The 23,328-nt window shown below is 38.0% G+C and overlaps 1 protein-coding gene across 1 annotated transcript in view; it reads right to left on the bottom strand.

Moving 5' to 3' along the window:
- Positions 1–23,328, bottom strand: part of MAOA (monoamine oxidase A) — a gene marked incomplete at its 5' end in the record, with an annotated part of 55,546 nt that overhangs the window by 22,445 nt on the left and 9,773 nt on the right. Inside the window, 7 exons of the mRNA XM_004713227.2 lie at positions 1,653–1,749; positions 2,638–2,797; positions 3,078–3,227; positions 5,970–6,111; positions 7,447–7,538; positions 8,285–8,389; positions 22,996–23,133. Coding sequence (XP_004713284.1) covers positions 1,653–1,749; positions 2,638–2,797; positions 3,078–3,227; positions 5,970–6,111; positions 7,447–7,538; positions 8,285–8,389; positions 22,996–23,133 — 884 coding nt within the window. The remainder of the gene's footprint in view (positions 1–1,652; positions 1,750–2,637; positions 2,798–3,077; positions 3,228–5,969; positions 6,112–7,446; positions 7,539–8,284; positions 8,390–22,995; positions 23,134–23,328) is intronic.

Below are 23,328 nucleotides of genomic sequence, written 5' to 3' on the forward strand. Positions count from 1 at the left end.
AGGAACAGATGACGGGGGAGGAGGAGACACAGTTTTAAAGCACAAAGTCCTTTCTAGTTTTCAAAAGGCATTGGTTATCAAAAGGAGGATTTTGGGAAATTACTATCCCTATCTTAAAAGGCTTTCATCATCAGGAGCAAAGAGCAGGGTAGAGGCAACACATTTACAAGGTTTTGGCGTCAGAAGCAAAGAGCAATATGAAGGCATTTGCTTATATAAGATGATTAGATTATCACTATCAAGGAACTACCAGAATACTGCCATTAATATCTATCTGGAAGGGTGCAGTCATTAAATGCCCTTCTTAAAAAGTCAAAGGAAGATCAGAAGGGTAGATGCCACTATATCTAACATGCAGGGCAATAAAAACATCAATTTTCTCTCATTCACCTTTGAGCTGATCTTCAGAAACGTTTTCTGAAAACCTAGAACTCAACCTCCAGCTTCCATCTGGTATGGAGAGGGTGGTATTAAATGACAAAGTAACCTATACTGTTTTTGCCTAGTAAGGTTAGGGATGGAGAGAATGTGCTGTTACTATGGGCATTATGTTGTATACCCGTGGCTTTTGGAAGCAGTATAGTATCATTTCCTATATGGGGGGGGGGCGGGGGCTTCAACAAGTTTGTAGAAACATTTCTTTAGCTTTTAATTCCATTTTTCCATAAACCTTTTGTGGCCCCCTTATATTTTATAACCAAAGACGTGGCCATGGAATATCTGATGATTAGCAGCCCAATGGCATGGCCCTTTTCCAATCCCCAGGGTTTCTAATTTTCCTTCCAGGGTGTAATGCTCATGAACTCAATTCACACCTCTGCCCTTGAGAAGATATGAGGTATATATTTCTCAGGGACGAAGAGAAAATCGGATGACCACTTAGTCACTTGCCTGCTACAGATACTGTTCTTTTCTGAAACTGTGATAGAGCAAATAGCACTTTAATTTGTATGGTTTTTTAGGAAAGCTAAAAGGCAGGACAACTGGGAAGTTGTGCCACTGCTTACAATTCTTTGCAGAGGTCTCATTGTTTCTCTGGATCTCTAATTTCCAAAGGGCAGAACAGCTGGCAGGGATGGAGCAAAGGGAAAGAACAATCCTCCTCCACACACAGAAGCATGCCCGATCTAGCTTATACTTTGGAGAATAAGGGGTGCAATACTGGTCAAAGAGAGCTGCACAGTGACCCACTGGAAGATATCCTAGCCACTCAGGTCTGGCTGATCTTAGAAGTCTGACCCCCAACTGATCATCCACCATTGTTATTTAGCAGATGCTTATAGCAGTGAAAAGAACAAACCCTGGAAACGCTAAATTCTGAAGACTTTGCTAGATAAACCAGTCAGATCTCATTTCAGAGTGCTTGTGCCCATTCTGCCTCTAGGCCAGGTTGTCTACCACACTTCCTGGGTAGATGCTTTTTCACTGTGTCCTAAACAAGTAAGTTTTATGGGGGCGAATGGTATCCATTTTCACTGTTTCATAGGATTCCTGTGTCATGCACAAAACATTAGTGCATTACTTAAATACATAAAAATATGTAACTGAACATTTTGTCACTGCTTTAGCTTAATTTCAAAACAACATTCTCAGCTCCCATATCAGAACCCCAACATAATTTGGAAAATGCAAAACATCTGACTTTAATTTACCCCATAATGGCTGGCAGTGATCCATCTGGCTTGGTGTCATCCAGCGTTATTGAAATTGGAGCATCTTCATCTTCAATGATCATGCAGCCACAGTAGTCTTAACCAAGAAAAAAAAGCACAGGCACATGAATCTTTTCAGTGATTGAAGGGAAATGTGTGTGTGTGTGAGTGTGTGTGTAGATCTATCTATCTATCTATCTATCTATCTATCTATCTATCTATCTATCTATATGTATACCTATACATATATACAGATCTCTACCCACACATATATACCCACAAAACTATTTTCCTATGAAGAAAGAAAATCTTAACCTTTTCCCCCCTAACCCAATTAAATACATCATCATTATCGAAGGATGTCTGTTAACACAGAAACATGGAAAATGATTCATCGTTATGATCTTTATATAAAGGATTGCTGACTAATACATAAAAAAATGTTAAGATGGCTCAAGAGCTCTGTACTACAAGGGGAAACACAAAGGATATGCTCAAAAGAATTAATCAACCTGTGGAAGGTATGGTGGGAAAGAATCTCATGAGCATGAACAGCTTATGTCCCAGTCTCCTGAGAGCTTATGTCCCAGTCTCTGCCTCATTTATGCTGTGTGGTACACTACACAGCAGGTACTATTGTTACTATTTTACATGAAGAGACCAACACTCAGACACATTACAAGGCCCTCTGTTTATGAAGAGTATATGGCAGTACATATAGGAGGAGCCTGGGCAGTGGAGGTCCCACATTGCCAACATGTGCTCTTGGGATCTTTTTTATTATTATTATGAATCATTTTATTGAGAGGATCATTCAATTGTATTATGCCATCAACATATGGGATCATTTTGTATTACAAGGAGATATGAAAAAATCTGTAAATGAAGATTTCTGATTCTTTCTCTTTTCCAATTTGAATGATCTAAAAAGTGTGTGATATGGTTCCTTCAGGTAATAGTTTAAATATGAACAAGAGGAGCCTACCTTTCTTCTTCCAGAATGGCTCCCTGTAATACATCATGCACTTAATGACAGATCCCATTGGAAGACGCTGAATCAATTGATTTCGCTCTGGTGGTAGTTCTGGTCTGAAGTGGATCTTAGTAGTCAGAGCTGGTGGAATGGCACTAATCACGTACTTGCACTAAAACACACAGACACAAAGTTACATTTGAGACTGTGAGTCTGTAGAGGAACATCATCCTTATCATTTGGACAACATAAAAGAGCAACAGGTAAAAACTGAGGCAGTTGTGGATCAATAAAATAGAACAGAGCATGAAAACCAACCCTAGTTACCAGAAGACCAAATCAGAAACATGCAAGCAATAAGTTTGGCACTGATTGGAGTCTACTGGGTTAATGCTGTAGAAGACAAAAAAATGTCTATTTAATATGTATTCATTTGAACTACACTGGATTACCTCATAGATTTCATTATTTAATGTCTCGATGATGATGTTATCCCCTGTCTGGTCAATGCAGGTGACAGGACGCCTCAATTTTACTCGGTCCCCAAGAAGGTCCATTATGCGTTCGCTCACTTGACCAGATCCACCGACAAACTTGCGCTCCTATAGGAGGTAACAGGCAAAAAATAAAATTTGTTAAAACCCAAGAAAGGGTAATCATATTTGCCAATGCTAAGAACAATCTTTACAAAGGTAACCCTACTCGCTGCACATTTAACTTTTGGATTTTTCATAAGGACAAAAGTAGAATTAGTTGGTCAAGACATGTCAATAATCATTCTTGCTTCCAGCAGCATCTACTACTAGTTGTTAAACTCTCAGAACCAGACAAAATGTTCGCCTATATCAATGCCATTGACCAAACGAAAATATTAGTAAGTCTTTGGGTTTTGAAGGCCCAGGAGTGAAGGAGGTTAAAGGCAAAGTACTCAGAAGATGCAGTTTCGGGCTGTCTTTAACTTCTCACAGCCATTGGCTACAGTTGTCTAGGCAGGTACGGATGCCGACAGTAGCATATTATAGACTCTTAGATAATAGCTCTTGACCTAATAATAGAGTCAACCCTACCAATCATCATCAAATGATATTCTAGAAAAGGAATATCAGACCTGAAAGATCTTGATATTTCACTGTAGAGGCGGACAGGTGAAAGCTAAGTGCCTGCTTGCTCCTTCAGATACTGTGAACTGGTTCCCTTGAGCAGCCCTCCAAGAAAGAATAGTGCTTTACCCAGCTGTGATGGAAATAGTTACAACTGAATCTAAAAGGTAAGATCTTCATATAATGAGCCTTTTGTAAGAATGGAGGGTATTTTTACCTAATTATAGAAGATTTTTTGAAATAGACAGGTGGAGGCATGTCCCAACATTTGAAAAGTCGGGTATTCCAAGCATGCCCCGACAATTTTGGATGAGCAAGTACCCTTATAACTGGTTGTTGTTTTAAAGATACCACCAAGGTTTTTTATAAAATAATTCCTACAGTAGTCCAGACTTAAATTTATGATATTGTTTTCTTCCTCAAAGGAACTCTGTCAGTGCTGTAGGTGAAGTGGTAGATTATTAAGCCCAAATTTGATGGCACATATGTGCCAGTTGCTCTGAGAGAGAAAGATGAGGTTATCTGCTCCCACAAAGATTTACAGCCTTGGACATTCTGTGTGGGGTCACTATGAATAAGAAGCAACTCAATAGCAGTGGGTTTAGTTTGGATGTTTGTCAAAGAACTAGAATTCATTTAATTTATAATCTGATGTATGAAGAGTTGATATAGTGGCAAGATGAAGAATGGTTTTGATCTTGTTCATTAACTACATCCTTAAATCTAGAATTTGATATAAAATATTAAAATGAAAATATAAATTCTTTTTAAAGTTATTATAATAGTTTGATATCAATAATCTGAACTGTGCATTCTACAAAGGTCATATAGAATTTAGCTAGAGATATTAGGACAACTATGAATAAAAGATAAAAACAGAAAATCAGGTTCCTTGAGTCTATTCCAACCCATAGGGATCACATGTGTATAAAGTAGACTTGTGCTGCAGTCATTGCTGTAATGTTTTGGATCACCAGGCTTTTCTTCTGAGGCACCTCTGAATGGGTTTGGGCCACTACGCTTTCAGTTAGTAGTTGAGTATATAACTATTTTTGGCACTGAGCGATTCCAAAGAAAGGATACAGATACCAAATACGAGTCAAGACACTTCAGAATGTAAAATACAAGTTAAAAGGCATAATGTAGGAATTCTGCCTAAAATAAAGATGCTTAATAGAAAAATGAAACTGTCTTGCATATGGCTAAGAGTCAAGTGACCAATAACTCTTAGGCCCACTAGAACAACTGGAGAACATCTAGCGGTCTAAGGAAAAGATGAGGTCACTTAGTGTAGACCTTGTACTTAGAATTCTTGGCCACAGAGAAAAAAGCAGATCATAGGTCAATTGCTCATTTAATCGCAGACAAAATATTCCTCTCATTCACTGCCATCAAATGGATTCTGATTCATAAAGACCCTATAGGGCAGGGTAGAAGTTTCCAAGTTTGTCAAGTTTCCAAGACTGTAATACTCTATGGGAGCTTTATGGGAGTAGAAAGCCCCGTCTTTTTCCCTAGGAGGGATTGGTGGTTTCAAACTGCTGACTTTCCAGTTAGCACTTTGTTAGCAGTTTGTAGTTAGTAACCAATGAACCACCAGGGCTCCTCATAAAAATGATAAACCCCCCTCTCTCTCTCTGGAACAGACTCCAGACAAAGAATTTCAGAATCGGCTTTGGATTTTCAAGATTCTGACTTCACTACTAGTTTGCAAACAAACTCACTGTCATCTAGTTGATTCTAACTCAAAGCAACTCTATATTGGGTTTCTAAGGTTTTGTAATCTTTACAAAAACAGATTAGCTTCATCTTTATCCTGAAGAGCAGTTCGTGAAATTCTTGCCTGACAGCATGACCAGGACTCCCTCCATTCTATAACTGATAAAAGAGTAACTGACAAAGAGATGAAACAAAAAAGCCTGAAGTCTGGAATAGAAATACCTCTAAGTACAATCTTATAAGCACTAGAACTTGGGAGAAGTTAGTTTATTTTAGGAATTGAGCTCCTCCTACATAAATAGCCTAATGTGTTAATTACATCCCAAAGGAATTAACTTTTAAATTTCAAACCTAATTAATTCTAAATCAACTACTCTTTAGCTATGAAGTTATTTTCAGGAACAAGAAAATAAAATGATACAAAAAATTAGAGTTTTTCAAGTTATTAACTGAAACAGTTGTTAAGATACTGCTTGGGGAAGAGGGCAAGATCGCAAAGCGCTAGGAGTTTCAACATGTACATACCTGGCCCCCGTTGGTAACTGAGAAGATTCGAGTGGTACCCCCGCACTGCTTTACATACCACAAAAACCAAAGTGCTGAAACTTCATGTGGCTCAGAAGTCACATTAATATTCACAAAGAGATAAGCAAATTTCCGAGCAGTCCTGTTTACAGAATAAGAAGGGAGGTAAGACACAAATATGCACATGCTTAACTAGTTTTTATCATGCTTTGGAAACACAAGTTCATGTGTTTAGAGACGATTTCTATGGTTGTTGACAAAAGCTTCCACGCTCAATTTTTGAAAGAATTTTTTTTTAACTCAGGGAGAAAATAAAGCTTTCTACCACTTGCAAGAAGATAAGGGTTACTTTCAAATCTGCTATTTGCTGTGTAGTCTAAGAGAGCACTATGCTTGCCTGTGGTCACTTGGGTTATTGATTCCCATCTACTCTAATTCCCTTCCTTTCTTCTCCATCTCCATTGCCCTGGTCCAAGTTACTACTGTGCCTATTTGTTAGGCAACAATGGTAGCTCCTATCCTACAGCTACATATACACCTCCACCTATGCCTACATCCTAAATGGCCTCATTTATTACCAGATGCATTAACTCTTTTCAATGTAAAGATTGCATTGTCAAGGAGATCCTCCATTACCCTCATACTAGGTCAGGTTCCTGCTGGTGCAGGTGCTCTCTTAGCATTATTTAATTGTATGATTGATATTGGTTTTGCCTACTAGAAGAATATAAACTACGTGAAGGAGGGGCTAGCCTAACAAGCTCACCACTGCCCCTTAGCGCCAGCATATGAAACTCAGAAAACTCACTGCCAGAGTCAATTCTGACTCATAGTGACCTTGAGCAGGGTAGAATTGCTCATGTGCTCAGTGAGAATGTAAATCATTATGTGAGCAGAAAGCCTCATCTTCCTCCCAAGGAGCAGTTGGTGGCTTCTAACTGCTGACCTTGAAGTTAGCAGCCCCAAATGTAACACATGATATCACCAAGGCTCTGGTACCTGCAAATAGCAGGTACAAAAAGAAATACATGTTGATGCAATAACTGAACTCTTATTTGACGATGAACATGGATTCTAATGGGAAATATCACGTAGTTTTATGTTTTAATAGTAAAGGCTAGCTTTCCTCTAATTTCCTATTTCTCTGTATCTACATAGAATTACTTTTAAAGATTTCTTTCCAAAATGCTTCTGTAGCTGGTGACTCTGTAATATGAACATACAATTACTCGTTTTATTGCCAATTGTGCAACCCTTTCATTGAAGGATGTTCTAATTCATTTGTTTATTTTTATTCATAAGTTGTAGACCCATTTTATGCTCAAACCTGCTCTTAAGTGCCTAATGTACCTTAAAGATGTTACAGACTATAAGATCACTAGGTTCCCCCTTAACTTTTTTCTTGCAAATTATTAAAATGAACATTAAAGCTCAAAACAGAATTAAGAAGGGGAGAGAAAGTATATTTGAAATATACTTTGTCCAGCAGATTTTATCGATAAGATCTTTCATTGTCATCTTGTCCCACTCAGCAGCGTGCGGGGCATCCCATGGAGCATCAACGTGAATCTGCAGAGAAAGAAGGTCTCACATTCATGCGTGACAGTAACTGCCCACTTCCCTTTAAAGAGGCCCTCCTGAGAACCTCTGAAAACCAGTCTCCAGTCTACATGTTGGAACATGCAATTGGCATGGAATTCTATTTATAGACAGCTTGGGGGGAGGGAAGCCCCTTGGGTTCTATACTTTAAAACTGTTGCCAAAATAATAATACAGATTATATAATTATATAAATAATCCATATATGTATATTTACTTATATATTTAAAATATTAGCTACATAGATTAACATTATTGAAAGCTAACCCTCATTTTATACCTTTAACTTAAATTAGAAAAAGTGATGTTACCAAGGCTGAAACTAAGTTTAAAAGTTTGGAGAAGCATGTCCTTCTCTCTTTTAGTAAGTGGCGTCATGTATGAATAAGAAGACTACAGGTACAAATATCTGGCCAAAATTGTTTTCCAAAAAATGTGAAATGGTATGCAGTTGAAAGCACATGGGCATTCTTATCGAATAGATACAGGTTTGAATCAAAAAGGGTTCTAAGCTGTGTAATTATAAGTAAATTACATAACCTCTTCACATGTAATTTTCCTCACTTGTAAAGTGGTAATACTATCAACTTTGCAAAGTTGTTGGGAGCATAAGAAATCTATGATAGAGCAATATTTTCATTATGGTAGAAGCACATTAAGCAGTTGCTATTTTTATTTCACTACTGGGCCATTGCATGCTGAAATACACATTTTACCTCCTTCCCCATGTCATCCATTGTCCGCCATAGATTGTTGTAATCCAGATATGCAATGGGGTTCCAAACTGGTGGAAAGGCACCCCGAAATGGATACGTTTTCCCCTGGAACACAAAACCAAAGGAAATAGATTACAATGAGCAATGTTTTCAATTTGGATGACATCCTAAACCAAAAACCAACCAACCAAAGATTTCCAAAGTCATAGGATCCTCTACTGTGTCAGAAGCATCACCTTTGGTGGAAAGTAAATATATTTTATCTATACAGGACTCACATTTCGATAATAAGAGGATCATTCTCCTAGCATCATATCAATCCATTTTAATTTAGAAAAACTGATAACTTTGAACTTGTTTCTACTTATTTAGAAAAAATAAGTACCTAACCCTGATGCAAAAATATTTTCAAGTCCTGAGGTCATAGCCAGTTTCTTTGGAATGATGGTCCCAGAGGAGAGCAAGGTGACAGTGTGGACTATCTTTAGACTGCAAACAGGACACAGATGGCAAAGGGGAATGATTCAGATTGTGTTTTAAAGTTCATACTTGCTAAACTACAGATTATTTTAAAAATAGAAATATTAGAGTCGCATGTTTGGCTTCCCAGGATCTGTACTCCTTTCTTAGTACCACCCTGGTTTCTTCTGGGAAACTTCCTTTCCTTCCTTTTTGTATAGCCATGTAGATTGCTGGGTGTATTTGCCATTACCAATGGTGATGGGCCAACTAGATCCTTCTTCCACTCCCCTCTGCTCCCACTGGCTACTAGTACAGCCAGGCTGTGAGTTTATGATATATCAGAATAAGCTTGGTCCGTCACACATTCTCCGAGAATTCTAAGCCAGAAATGGACCATCTTAGAATAGTAGAAGGTTAGCTGTGGCTTCTTCTTTCTGCTGGCAACAATCTGAGTAGCTTTTCCCTGCTACAAAGGCCATGGCTTTGGAATCTACCACTAACCGCTCAGAGTTCTCCTGGTCTCTTCCCATTTTTAAACATGGTCAGCGCTAGTCTCCTCACAATTCTTTGGATTTTCTGCTATTTTTTTCAATAATTTCCCCTGTTATCTTAAGCTGATCTATATTGCTTGAAAGAACTCTATAAAATGTAGATAACTAATTATTCTGAATACCCTTCTTCAGTTGTGTGGCAGGCAACATGCTATGCAAAAGTAGGGATGAGGTGTGCAGGGTGAATCCTTAGGAAAGAGACCAGAGCTAAGTAATTTCTAAGACCTTATTTACTTATCTAGTTCATTTTAAAAATCATTTTATTGGGGGCTTTTACAATGTTTATCACAATCCATCCATCCATCCATTGTGTCAAGCACATCTGTTGCCATCATCATTCTCAAAACATTTGCTTTCTACTTGAACCCTTGGTATCAGCTCATTTTCCCCTCCCTCCCTGCTCCCCCCTCCCTCATGAACCCTTGATAATTTATAAATTTTTATTATTTTGTCAGATCTTACACTGTCTGATGTCTCCCTTCACCCACTTCTCTGTTGTCCATCCTCCAGAGAGTAGGCCTTATGTAGATCCTTGTAATCGCTTACCCCCTACATGTCTTCTAAAGCTTTAAGTGGCCTGGTAAACACCTAGGACATCTTCAAATATAATTTGTATGATAATTTTATTTTTAATTGAATATATATATATATTATATATATATATAAAGCCTACTGTGAGCACTGCAGAATATTAAGAGTTTGCTAGATTGGGGGAAAAAGGGGGTTATAGCAAAACTGATCATGAAGCCAGGAACACAAGATATGAGAGCATGTGTACATGCGTGAGAACACACACATACACACATACACACACACACACACACACACAGAGTCCATAGAAGCCATTGACAAGTAACTTTCTCTTCCACAGTAACAAATTCAAATAACTTTGGCAGATTATGGGATCTGATTTCTCATCTGAAAATACTGTGCTGTAATCTTTGATGTAACTGCTCAAGACTCTAATACTTTATCATCATCACTACCACTGCCCAAGATCTTCACAAGAATTATCACATGTAATGCTCACACCAACCCTTTGGAGACAATCGATATTATTATTTATTTTATAAATGAGTGAACAAAATCCCAGGGATATCAGCTAGTAAATATATAAAAACCCAAAATGTCCTATATAAAAGCCTTTGTCTTAAATCACTAGGCTTTTCTATCTCCTGTGGGATTGGGTGTGGTGGTGGTGGTGGGGAGGATATTGAAATGTGTTTGTTCTCAAGATATCTTAAATTTCCAAAATAAAATAAATTAAAGTTTGAAATGTGAAATTTCATATATTTTTCACATACATCTTTTATGTATCTAAGGAATGAAAACAGACACTAAGAAGTACTGAACTATCAGATGACTGCTGCAGAAACAAGACCCTCTTTGGAAAATGGTATACTGTTCTGTGAAATATGGGCAGATAATTTACAGAGAACACCAAAATAGCTATGGGCAGGGGAGAGGCTGGGATTCAGTACGAGCATAGTGGAAATTTTTTCAGTGAAATCTGAAAAAAAAAATCCAAACTTTCCTCTGTAAAATGTGTTTTTACTCAAGTAATGGTGTCATATAAGTGATTCTTTTCATTAAAAATTATTTTAAAATATTTTCAATATGTTCAGTCTTCTGGAGACATTAAAGAAAGAGTTATAAAGGTAATCCAACAATGTGTCCCTCACTGCCCATCTTCTTAACAGGAAGATGCCAACTTGAGTACGATTTCATGCAATGCTCTTCTGCTATGGGCCTTGATAAACACATAGAGAGGTAGGAGAAGTGAAGACTTCAGGAAGGGAGGAGAGGTGTCAGGCTTTTAAGGAATGTAAATGATGGAATATTTTTAAAGATCGCAAAGAGCTCCCCCTTCACATTAGTTCCCATCCCTGTCCCTGTTGACAGAGACAACAAACAGCTAAAGCATTAATTCCTGTTTCACCCTTATCTGTTTCTAACTTCTCTTCTTTCATTCCATAGAAAACCTAAACCAGCTGAGGAAAAAGTATGTGGGTGTAGGGAACTGGGACTATTATGTCCCCCAAAATACACCGGCATACTTCAGAGATATTATGGGTTCAATTGTAAGACAACCTTATTAAAGCAAATATTGGAGTAATAAGTCACGCAACTTTTTTCCTTGAACACAAAATAGAATTATGAAAAATGTTGTAATACTTTGAGAATCACCAAAATGTGATACAGAGATATAAAGTGAGCACATGCTGTTCGAAAACTTGTGCCAATAGACATGCTTCATAAAGGGTCATCACAAACTAAGCTTGAATTTGTGAAAAACACAACAAAGCAAACAAAATGCAATGTCTACGAAACACAATAAAGAAAAGCGCAGCAACATGAGGGTCCCTGTATGTTGAAGGCCTAACACCAGGTATCTGTGAAAGTGACCTTTTGGGGATGTAGGGTCTTTGATGATAGCACTAATTAACATGAGTTCCTACTGGAAGAGTGTCCTAATCCAACCTAAGTGGTATCCTTATCAAAGAGAAGAGATACAGACATGTGACCATAAAAGCAGAAATTAGAGTGATCTACACGGCAAGGAATTCTGGGCATCAACAGTTCTGCAACCTAATCAAAGGGGCCTATTCTTTAATCTTTAAATGATAGAACTTTTGACACAGCAGCAATTAATGTGGGGTAGTTCACATTGTCCTTAGAATTGTGGCCCAAATACTTTTGAGAAACCACATGTTCAATCTACTAATGTTCATAGTATCACACTCCTATCAGAGATGATAGTATATTGCTCTCACCATGTTTATTACTGTTGGATCTGTAAGACAAAATAAGCTGAGTTTATAGTAAGGTCATAGCATTTATTGATTGCACCTGACATAATTTTTCTGTTTTACAAGTTTCCACCTGTTTCTATTCCTTGCAAGATCCTCTCCTTTCTTATTCACTAATCCTCAGAGGTCGGATTCTCAATGTCTTCCTTTGACCTTTGCTCATCCATTTCTTTGGGGGAACATATCCACCATCTGGGGTTGTTATTATATCTGTACAGTGTTTACGTATCATAGGCCTTTTTCTGGACCTTGCTCATTTTGTGTGTATGACTTCTCAAATTGTTATCTACAATTTCTCACACAACTCAAGTCCTATGTTAAAATGGCTGCCAGCATATTGGTATTTGTTCATGATCAGATATTTCATCATAGCCTCATTCCTCTATCCCAGGATTTACACAGTTACCTTCGGACAGAGTTAGCACTTGAGGTAGGCACTCCCATCTTTGCCAAAGAGAAACATTAAACTCGGGTGTAAATGATGCCATAGCATCACAAATAAAGAGTTCCAAATGAATAATTGTGTCTTCTTTCCAAAGGAATTCTAGTTATATACAGAAATTACAAACAAACGAAAGAAGACTGAAATAATATGAATCTTTTAGAGATGCTTGGATAACTAAAGAAAATTGACAAAATGTTCTGGATTGAACTTGGTCCCTCAAAAAATATGTTTTGTAAATTCTAACCTCTGTGCATGTTGTTATAATCCCAATTTGGATTTTTGTTATGTTAATGACACAGGATTGGTGCAAGGGCTGTTTTAAATCAATCTCCTTTGAAATATTACACAAGCAAGCTAAAGCAGCGGGGGTGAGGAAGATTGATGCCAACATACATGGAGATGTACAAGGAACTAGGAAGCAGAAGCTGAAAAATAAGGATTTTTCACCAGAGTCTACAGATAAGAGAAAATAGAGGTCTAGATAAAGACATGTACACATGCAAATATATTTATATATGAGGATGGGGAAATAGACTTATGTGCCTATATTTATAGGTTTAGTATTAAGGTAGCAGAGGGACATTGGGCCTCCAATCAAGTACTCCCTCAATGCAAGAATACTTTCTTCTATTAAATTGGCATTCTATGATGCTCACCTTCCTGACACAACCACTGAAGACAAAGCGGGTGAATAAGCAAATGTGGCGAAGAAAGCTGATGGTGCCTGGCTATCAAAAAGTATGCGTATGGGGTCTTAAAGGCTTGAAGGTAAACAAGCGGTCATCAAGTTCAGAAGCAACAAAGCCCACATGGAAGAAGCACACCAGCCAATGCAACCACGAGGTGTCGAAGGGATCAGGTATAAGGCATCATCAGAACAAAAATCTTACCATAGTGAATGATGGGGGGAGTGTGGACTGGAGACCCAAAGCCCATTAGTAGGCCACTGGAGATCCCCTTGCAGAGGGGTCTCGGGGAGGAGACAAGCCAGTCAGGGTGCGATGTAGCAACGATGAAAAATACAACTTTCCTCTAGTTCCTAAATGCTTCCTCCCCGCCCCCACTATCATGATCCGAATTCGACCTTGCAAGTATGGCTAGACCAGAGGACGTACACTGGTACAGATAGGAACTGGAAATATGGGGAATCCAGGGCAAATGATTCTTTCAGGACCAGTGGTGTCAGTGGCAATACTGGGAGGGTGGAGGGAGAGTGGGTTAGAAAGAGGGAACCGATTACAAGGAACTGCATGTGGCCTCCTCCCTGGGGGATGGACAACAGAAAAGTGGGTGAAGGGAGACGTCAGACAGGGCAAGATATGATAAAATACCAATTTATAAACTATCAAGGGCTCATGAGGGAGGGGGCAGCAGGGAGGGAAGGGAAAAATGAGAACCTAATGCCGGGGGCTTAAGTGGTGAGGAAATGTTTTGAGAATGATGAGGACAATCAATGTACAATTGCTTTACACAATTGATGTATGTATGAATGGTGATAAGAGTTGTATGAGCCCCCAATGAAACAATTAAAAAAAGAAAGAAAAAAATGAAATTGAAAAGACAACTAAAAAAAGAGAGAAAATTTTTCCCTAGAGCTGGTGCTCTGAATTTTGACATGAAAAAGTAAATACCATCTGCAGTATTTCTGTTATAGCAGCACTGGACAACTAAGATGTAGAGTATTTGAAAAATGGTTTTCCTCTTTCACAGGTACCAATACCAAAGGCAAACAAATAAAAATAAACCCATTACCATTGAGTTTATTCAAACTCATAGCAAACTTAGGTTTCGCTATGAGAAGCAACATCTGTTTTAAAAATAGTTCTATTGATATAATTCACACGTGTTCTAATTAATCCATGCAAATATTCTAATTTAATGGTTTTTAGCATATCCTTGTGCTATTCAACCATTACTATTATCTTATTTTAGAATATTCTCATCATCCCCAAAAGGAAACCATATCCATTACCAGTCAAACTCCATCCCCCAACTCATTTTGAGTAATGGCTAACTTGGTTTCCAAATAGTCTATACCATTTTTACATTCCTAGGGGAAGTTCTATCCTGTCCTATCAGGTCACTATGAGTAGGAACTGAGACTTGCAATGAAGAGGAGCCCTGGTGGCACAGTGAACACTGGGCTGCTAACTACAAGGTCAACAATTTAAAGCCACTTAGCTGCTCTTTGGGAAAAGGATGAGGCTTTCTACTGCCCTAAAGATTTACCATCTGTGAAACCCACAGGGGCAGTTCTGCTCTACCCTATATGGTCACTATGAGTCAGAAATGACTGGATGGCACGGAGTTTGCTTTGGAATTATGTGTCATCAACAAAGGTTGTAATTTTTTCACATCCACACAAGTATAAAGTTGTATCTCACTGTAGTTTGGATTTGCATTTTCCTAATGACTAGTGATGCTGAGTGTTTACTGGCCATCTGTATTATCTTCTTTTGTGAACAATCTGTTCAGATTGTCCAGTTGTTTTTAATTGGATTATTTATCTTTCTTTCATTATCTTCTATGAATTGTTTATATATTCTAGAAATAGGTCCTTATCAGATTCGCAAGTATTTCCCCTATTTTGTGGGTGTCTTTTTACTTTCTTGATTGTATACTTTAAGGGACAAAGAATTTTAATTTTGATAAAGTCTAATTCATATATTTTTTCTTCTGTCAGATGTGCTTTTGAATCATTCATTTTCACACATCACAAATGTGTACTCATATTTTCTTCTAGTGTAGCTTTTACATTTAGGTCTACAAACTCTTCTAATTTTTGTACACTGTGAAAAAGGGGTCCAACATCATTCTTTTGCACATGAAGATCTAATTGCCCTAGCACCATTTGTATAAACGACTTCTTTCCCCCATTCAAAAACCAACTGATTAAAATTTTAGATTTATTTCTAGGTTCAATTCTATTCCACTAACATATATTTAATCTTAATGCCGTTAATACACTGATTTTTTTTCACTTTTGTATTGTTTTAAAATGAGATTTTTGAGTACTCCAACTTTATACTTCTCGTTCAAGTCACTTTAGATTATTCTGGGTCCCCTGCATTTTCATGTGGATTTTTGGACAAACCTCCTAGGTTTTGCAAAAACAGAAAGAAAAATAAAACTTGTTAAGATTTGATAGAAAATGCTAACTGCTTTGGGTGTATTGTCATCTTAACAAAAGTAGTCTTTCAATCTATGAAAACAGCGTATTTCTATTTTCTTAAGTCTTCTTTAATTTCTTTTCACAAGTTTTTATTGTTTATATGTCTTACATTTCTTTGGTTATAAATTTATTACTGTGTTTTATTTTTTATGAGGATACTGTACATGACAATGTTTTCTTAATTTCACTAGATTTTTTCATTGCAAGTGTACAGAAATGCAGTTGATTAAAAAAATGTTTTTATTGTGGGCTCGTATTACTCTTATCACAACCCATCCATCCATCCATTGTGTCAAGCACATTTGTACATTTGTTGCCATCATCATTCTCAAAATGATTTCTTTCTACTTGAGCCCTTGGTATAAGCTCCTCATTTTCACTCCTCTCCCACCTTCTCTCCCTCATGAACCCTTGATAATTTATAAATTATTATTATTTTTTTCATGTTTCACACTGTCCGATGTCTCCCTTCACCCACTTTTCTGTTGTCCGTTCCCCAGGGCAAGATCTAAAACAGATGGAAATTGAGCTACCATACGATCCAGCAATCCCCATACTGGGCATATACCCAGAAGAGGCAAGAAACAAACCAAGGCCAGGCATCTGTGCTCCAATGTTCACGGCACAGTTCACAACTGCAAAGAGTTGGAAACAACCCAAATTTCCATCAACAGACCAATGGATTAAAAAACGGTGGTACATACATACAATGGAGTACTATGCATCCCTCAAAGGCAGTGATGAACGCATGAAGCACATCGCTCCTTGGGAAGAACTGGAGGAAATCATGCTAAGTGAAGCAAGCCAAGCACAAAAGGGTAAGTACAACATGAGTCCGCTGAGTTAAGCTTAAAAAACAATGCAGAAGGAGCACAGGGAAAAAGCTACTGTATACAAACATTCCTGGGGTGAGGTCCAGGTAGTATGGCAGGGGCCAGACCAAATCCAGAGAAACATATGGTAGCCAACTAAAAAGGAAAAGAAAAAAAAAAGACATGGGTATGGGGGAACAGGGCACTAACCCACCCAAGGGGAGGGTATTGTTTATATCTCTGCAGCTGACTGTTTTAATCCTCTGAGTCCGAATTCACTTGATGGTGGTGAATATTGATTTTTCTTTGCTCATAGAGAAGACAACTTTGCTGAACTTGGTTCTAATAGAATTTTTTGTAGAGTATTATAATGAAATGTACAAAGCCTCCAGTTGCACAGTTAAAGGATTCTATGGGGAAAATATTGAATGACACCGAAATTGTCACAAGAAGAGGGAAGAAATGCCCACATTCAACCATCTCAGGAGGTTGCATATGATGAACAACCACAAGCATGGCAGGAAGAAATCCACGCCGCACTGAAGACACTGGAAAACAACCAAGGCTCCAAGGAAATACTCACTGGGATGTTTCAATACACAGATAGATGCAAGCTGGGCTGGAAGCACTCACTCATGTTTGCCAAAAATTTTAGAAGAAAACTACCTGGACAACCAACTGTAAGATATCCATATTTCTGCCCACTCAAAACAAAAGTGATCCAAGAAAATTGGGAAATTATTTAAAATAGCATTAATCTTCCATGCAAATAACAATTTTGCTGAAGACAACTAAAAATGATCACAGCAGAACATCAACAGGGAACTGCTAGAAATTCAAATCAGTTCAGAAGAGAATGTGGAATAAGGGATATCATTTCTGATGTCAGATGGATCTTGGCTGAAAGCAGAGACTACCAGATAGATGTTTACCTGTGCTTTTGACTATAACAAATTATGGATAACATTGCAAAGAATTGGAATTGTAGAACATTTCATTGTGCTCACACAGAACCTATAGATCAAGACGCAATAATTCTTAAAGAATAAGTGGACACTGCCTGCTTTCAATAAGGAAAGATATGCATCAGGGTCGATCCTTTCACCTTACTTACTCAATCGGTATGATGAGTAAATAACTCACGAAATTGTACTAAATGAAGAAGTATACAGCACTAGAATTGGAGGAAGACTCATTAACAACCTGCAGTGTGTAGATGGCACAACCTTGCTTGCTGAGGAAAGAAAACTTTGAAGCACTTAGTGATGAAGATCAAAGGTTGCAGCCCTCAGTATTGATTTTACCACAAAAAGAAAACCAAAATCCTTACAAGTTTCCAATAAACAATACCATGATAAAAGGAGAAAAAGGTTGAAGCTGTCAAAGTTTTAAGTTTATTGCTAAGGTCAGTTGATGTCTGTTGCCCCAGCTGTAGGATTCTGAACCAAATATTTATATTATTACATTGCCCTATATCTAAAATAGGAATAACTATTATAAAACTCTGAAGTTCATTAGGTGTTCTAAAAGTATTTACTCACTGAGTTTGACACAGAAATGAAAACATTTGGAGTATGTACCTGAGACTGAGGGCTAAAAAAGAGCAGCAATTCAGTTAAGTGGCAGATCAGGGCAATAACTGTAAAAACTCATGGCTGGGTCAATGTGTACACATGAGAAAATTAAAATTCCTTCAGAAGTGTCCAGAAATACTGGGGATGGGAGTAATAGAACATTAGATGGTTTGTATGGTTGTAGAAAGCTACTTTTCCAATGATTTGACAATTCAGATCAATGATTTAGCCTTTCGGTGGATAGGTGCTGTGAACAAGTAGAAAATAAGTAGGGAGTTGTAAAGAGGTTTTAATCTCAAACTGATAGCTACATTCTGACTTGAAAGGTGAGAATCTCTAAGGAGTTTACTTATTATGAAGAGTAGAGCAATGTCTTCTTAAAGCAAACACACAGATTTTTAAATTCTAATAGTTCAATTTTTGCCATTAACCAAAATGCTGTTAGCTAAACAGAACCAGGCAAAGGGGGAGGGGGACGGGTGACAGTGGAAGGTATCCTACTACAAAAGGGATGTGGAGGCACACTTCCCCCATGCATCCCCAGCACAAAGGATGGTGAAGGGCAGATGAGACACACTTCCTTATTAATCTAAGAAAACAGAGCTAGTGAAAGGTTGAGGCAGGAGGGCAGAGCAGGAAAGTCAGTGTTCACACCACTCTCACAGAAGCTGAATTGACCCTTAGTTTCTGGAGCATGTGGGGTTCAGGGATGCATTTATCTTGAAAGGGGAGGTCAGTTACAGAAAGCTAGTCAATAGAAAATCTACCATAAAGTTTGTCAACTATTTCTTGTGAGCAGGACAAGATCCTACAAAAAGTAGCTCAAAATCCTGAGCTGCCTCCTGATAACAATGCCAAGACCTCATCTTGAGGAAGTACCTCCAATTTTTCACAGTCTTAAAAACCAAACAACAAAAAACCTGGTCCTGTAGAGTTTATTCTAATTCATGGCAACCCTGTATAGAACTGTGCTCCACAGACAGGGTTGCAAAAAGCTGATGTTTAAAAAATGGAATTAGATCAACAGGCCTTTCTTCCTAGGCACATTGGTGGAGACTTAAGCCTCCAATATTATGGTTATCAGCTGAGTGCATTAGCCATTGACACCATAAACTCCTTTACAAAGCATTGGATGGTTCAAACCCACCAGTCATTCCATGAGGAAAAGATGAGGCTGTTCCCATAAATATTTACAGCCTCGGATACCCTATAAAGGTTGCTCTGAGTTGGAATGGAATTGATGGCACTGGATTTAGTTTGGTTTCATAGTTGTTGCCTATAGAATCTCACTGGGCATTATCTCCAACAATTTGGGAATTGCTCAGGAGTCAGATGCTCGCTGAAGACTAGAAGGGCTACAGAGTTATAGCTCAGGGTCAAGAGAAGTATAGAGCCTGACACTCTGGTCAACTGCAACCTATACCACTCCCAGGAATCGATAGGGAGCCAATTTCTAAAGTGGCAGCTTAGGACTCCAGAGCCTATTGAGGTAAGGTAAGTTTACATTTATAGTATATTTTGAAGGAGAATTTATTGGTGGGGATGAAGAAGTTGAGTATCTCCCCACTTATGAAACCTACAGAACACTGGATTCTAAGCTAGAAAGTTTCACCTTGGCTCCTAAATTCTCCAAGCCTCAGTTTTCTCATCTATAAAATGGGGAAATATGCTATTTATTTCATACGCTCATTACAAAGGTCAAATGAGGTAAACCAAGCCCAAATGAGGTAAAACATACTACAGATGGAAGGCAATACTAATAGCATGGAATAAGGAAGGGAGTCATTTAAGTGCTTAAACATCCCCAAGGCTTTATCACTTTTGGATTCTTGACTTTCCTACTGAAAGGAGTTGTACGTGCAAATATAACTTTAATTGAAGAGAAAATAAGTGCTTTCCCTGAATTGGTATGGAAAAAGTGTTAAAAGACACCTACAAATAAAGAGTCTACCCTACTCAAAAGAAACAATTGATCATAAGGATGGTTAGCAAGCAACAACAAACACAGACCCTGCTTTCAGCATGGCCTGTGGACTACCACAGAGGTCACCTCTCAGTAACAATAAAGAGCCTTACTTAGTATTCCAGAAAGCAGACGATCTGAAAAGCCTGTGATTTCAGTCATCGTTGGCATAGAAACCTGGAGTATGTGGCTGTGGGAAAATAGAACCAAGACTGGAAACTTTGGTTGCCGAGCTATTCCCATCAGGAAAGCCTAGGTTCTTTTCAATAAATCTTTATCACACAATTCTCTGAAAATTAATAGGTAGCATATCTTTTGATTTTGATTTACAGAGACTAAGGAAAGCAGGGTAAAGTAAGAATGTAGGGAAGTGTAAATGGATCCCTCCAAAGCAGCCTGACTCCTTCTAGCAGTGTTCTTTCTCTCCACACCTCTCAGGCTACCTGCATTATTAAAAACGAGAGAAACCCTTGGAGAACAAAAAAATGGAACAAGTCTTTCTCCAAGACCTGGCCCTCGAATATTACAAAAAAATCTCTGCAAGGTAGTAAAATTCACTAATAAAACACAATAATTTACTGGTGTAACTAATAAATCAGCCGAGCCACTGTTTAAGTCTCTTTGTGTCTTCTACACCACTCTAAAGAAAAGAACGGATAAAGAGAGTGCTTTAAATGTATCTGATTGATACAACTTAAAACCCACCCTTTAGGTAAAAGATAAGATTAAATGAAAATAATATCATAGGTCTGATATAATCTCAAATAAAGCTATGTCAAATTTATAACATTTGCAAAACTTGCGTGCTGTAAAACTCTTCAAGACTATAAAAGCCAAAAATTAATAAAGTAGAATTTGAGTAAGAATTCTATTCACAAGATCCATGGAGTCCAATAGATGGGTAGTGGCTGTGAATGTGGTTCACTGACTGAGAATCAAACTCAGGTCTCCTGTCTGAATAGGGAGAATTCTACCACTGAACCACTAATATCACGATAGTTTCCTAATCATCATAGAACATTCACTACACTATTTTTCATTACAGAAATGCCATGGTTCATCAGGCACACCAGTAAAAATGAGGCACTCATCAGGTAAACACTACTTGCTATCAGTTGCTGTGATGCTCAAATCTATGCCAAAATGTCCAAAAAGTCACTCATGGTACATAAGTTCCAGGGGAGTTTTTAGATTAATAACAGACTATGGAGAAGGAATAGACTGTCTATTTCAGAGAGATTAACCTCAAACTGATCCACCAATTTTTTGCCTTACATTGTTGTCTGCTTTGGAGGAAAATATGTGCTCTTTGGAAGAGTAACAAAGATAGACGATAATTTAATAATGGTAAGAATACTTTCCACCTTTTCCTTAGGAGAGATAATATTTAAATGAAATAATGAAAAGGACAAGGTTTAGCACTTAAAGTGGCTATTTGTAAGTAAGTACTAAAATAAAGTTTAAATGGTAGTTGCACAGTTGCTACATTCATAATACAATAACCATAGTGATTGCATTATAACAGGTAATTACACTGCTATTTCAGATGTGTAAGCCAAAGGACAAAGCAAAATAGTCCTCAGCACTGCATATGCGAACTCAGAAAACACTCAAATATGACCACTGAGCTCCAGTGTCACTGGCCACCATCACTGCTCCTCTGACAGCGCCTCACGAGGACAGTAACTTAAGGCAAAGACTTTGATCTCTTTCCCTGTGTTACAGGGGATAATATATGGAAAAGTACTCACTATTTTTGTTGCTGCTATTATTATTACTGTTCATACTTACCACTCCAGAGAAGCCACACTATGCTTTGTAGAAAAGAGAAAGTAGGGAGCAAGTTTACTTTCCTTTTCTATTGTGGCCTATTGAAGTTTCCGTTCTTAAACCTTTCCATAGTTCTTTACATTATCTTCATGCTTCCCTTGACCTCTGAAGCCAGTTTCCACCTTTATCTCTATTCCAGACCCACCCAAGCATCCTAATCCACACAACTATTAGAATTTCCCAAGATTCCTCATCTCCTCTGAATGGATATCACTGTACACAAGTATCTGAAAGGCCTTGCAGACAGACTCCTTATGTTTAATGACTACCTGGGGTGAGATGAGAGTTAGAAGCAGCTGTTAAGAAGCAATGTGTGGGAATCCTGATATTAGAATGAGTAAAGGCCCCTGCCTTAGAGATACCAGTTGCAGGAAGTGGACTGCAGTGTCAGATCGGAAACTTGATTCCTTCAGGCCCATTTCCAGACTCCAGTCTGTTTGGTCTCAGTATGAAAGAATAACATTGGCAACAGCTACTGTGGACACAAGCAGCTAAATTTAAACAATCTCTTGTTCAAATAGTAGGAAACTACATAACTGATCTAGACTTCTCCCAAATCAAGGCCAGTGCAAAGGAAATTATCAGTGTTCAAAGTAATACCTAGAAAGAATGAGAATTAACTTGATCAAATTCCAAAGATATAGGTTCAATACTGTGTTCATTGGGGCCTTACAGTTGTCTCATAGGTGTCTTAGGGGTTGCCTGAGACTAGGGGGAAGTGTGTGTGTTTGCGTGTGTGTGTGTGTGTGTGTCTGTGTGTGCACGCGCTCCCATTATGAGGAAGGTGAGGAAAGGCAGCTAAGAACCTCCCATCCCTACTCTGGTGGGACTTGGGTACATGACACATGCGTGGTCTCTGAAGTGAATGATACAGAGAAGGGCCAAACTGAAACACCCTAAAGTGATTCTAGGTGTTCACAGGGATATTTTGCTTCATTATTTTTTATAGAAAAAGAAAGATTCCCCTTACAGTCAACAGCTTTTTTATGAGTGTCTTAAAGGAAAAAAAATGTTAGAACTGAAAAGAATAGAAAGAAATATATCTCAAACAAAATCCTCCCACTGGTCATTGGAATAAAAACCCAGGCTTACCTTGACATACTGAACCAGGCGCTCACTGATGTTCACCTTGTATGTCTCCAAACCCAACTCCTTTGATAGTCTTAAAATCCTGTTTTGGGTTGGTCCTATGTAAGCTCCTCCAACATCTACATAATTAACATGTTCATTCTAGGGAAAGGGAAAAAGTAGTCAGAATACTTTAATTAAAACGTAAAGAAACATTCCATGTCTTAACTTAAAAACTTTTTTCTTTAAACGCAAAGTACAATTGAAAATAGTAATTCTTTTTCCTTTTTACCTCCACTCAAGATCCGGAGAATGACATTCATCTCTAAGTGGTCCCATTTGGATTGGTAAGGCAAA

The sequence above is a fragment of the Echinops telfairi genome, unplaced genomic scaffold (assembly GCF_000313985.2).
Source record: "Echinops telfairi isolate 266 unplaced genomic scaffold, ASM31398v2 ScPeMD7_19;HRSCAF=73, whole genome shotgun sequence".
Taxonomy (NCBI): Eukaryota; Metazoa; Chordata; class Mammalia; order Afrosoricida; family Tenrecidae; genus Echinops; species Echinops telfairi.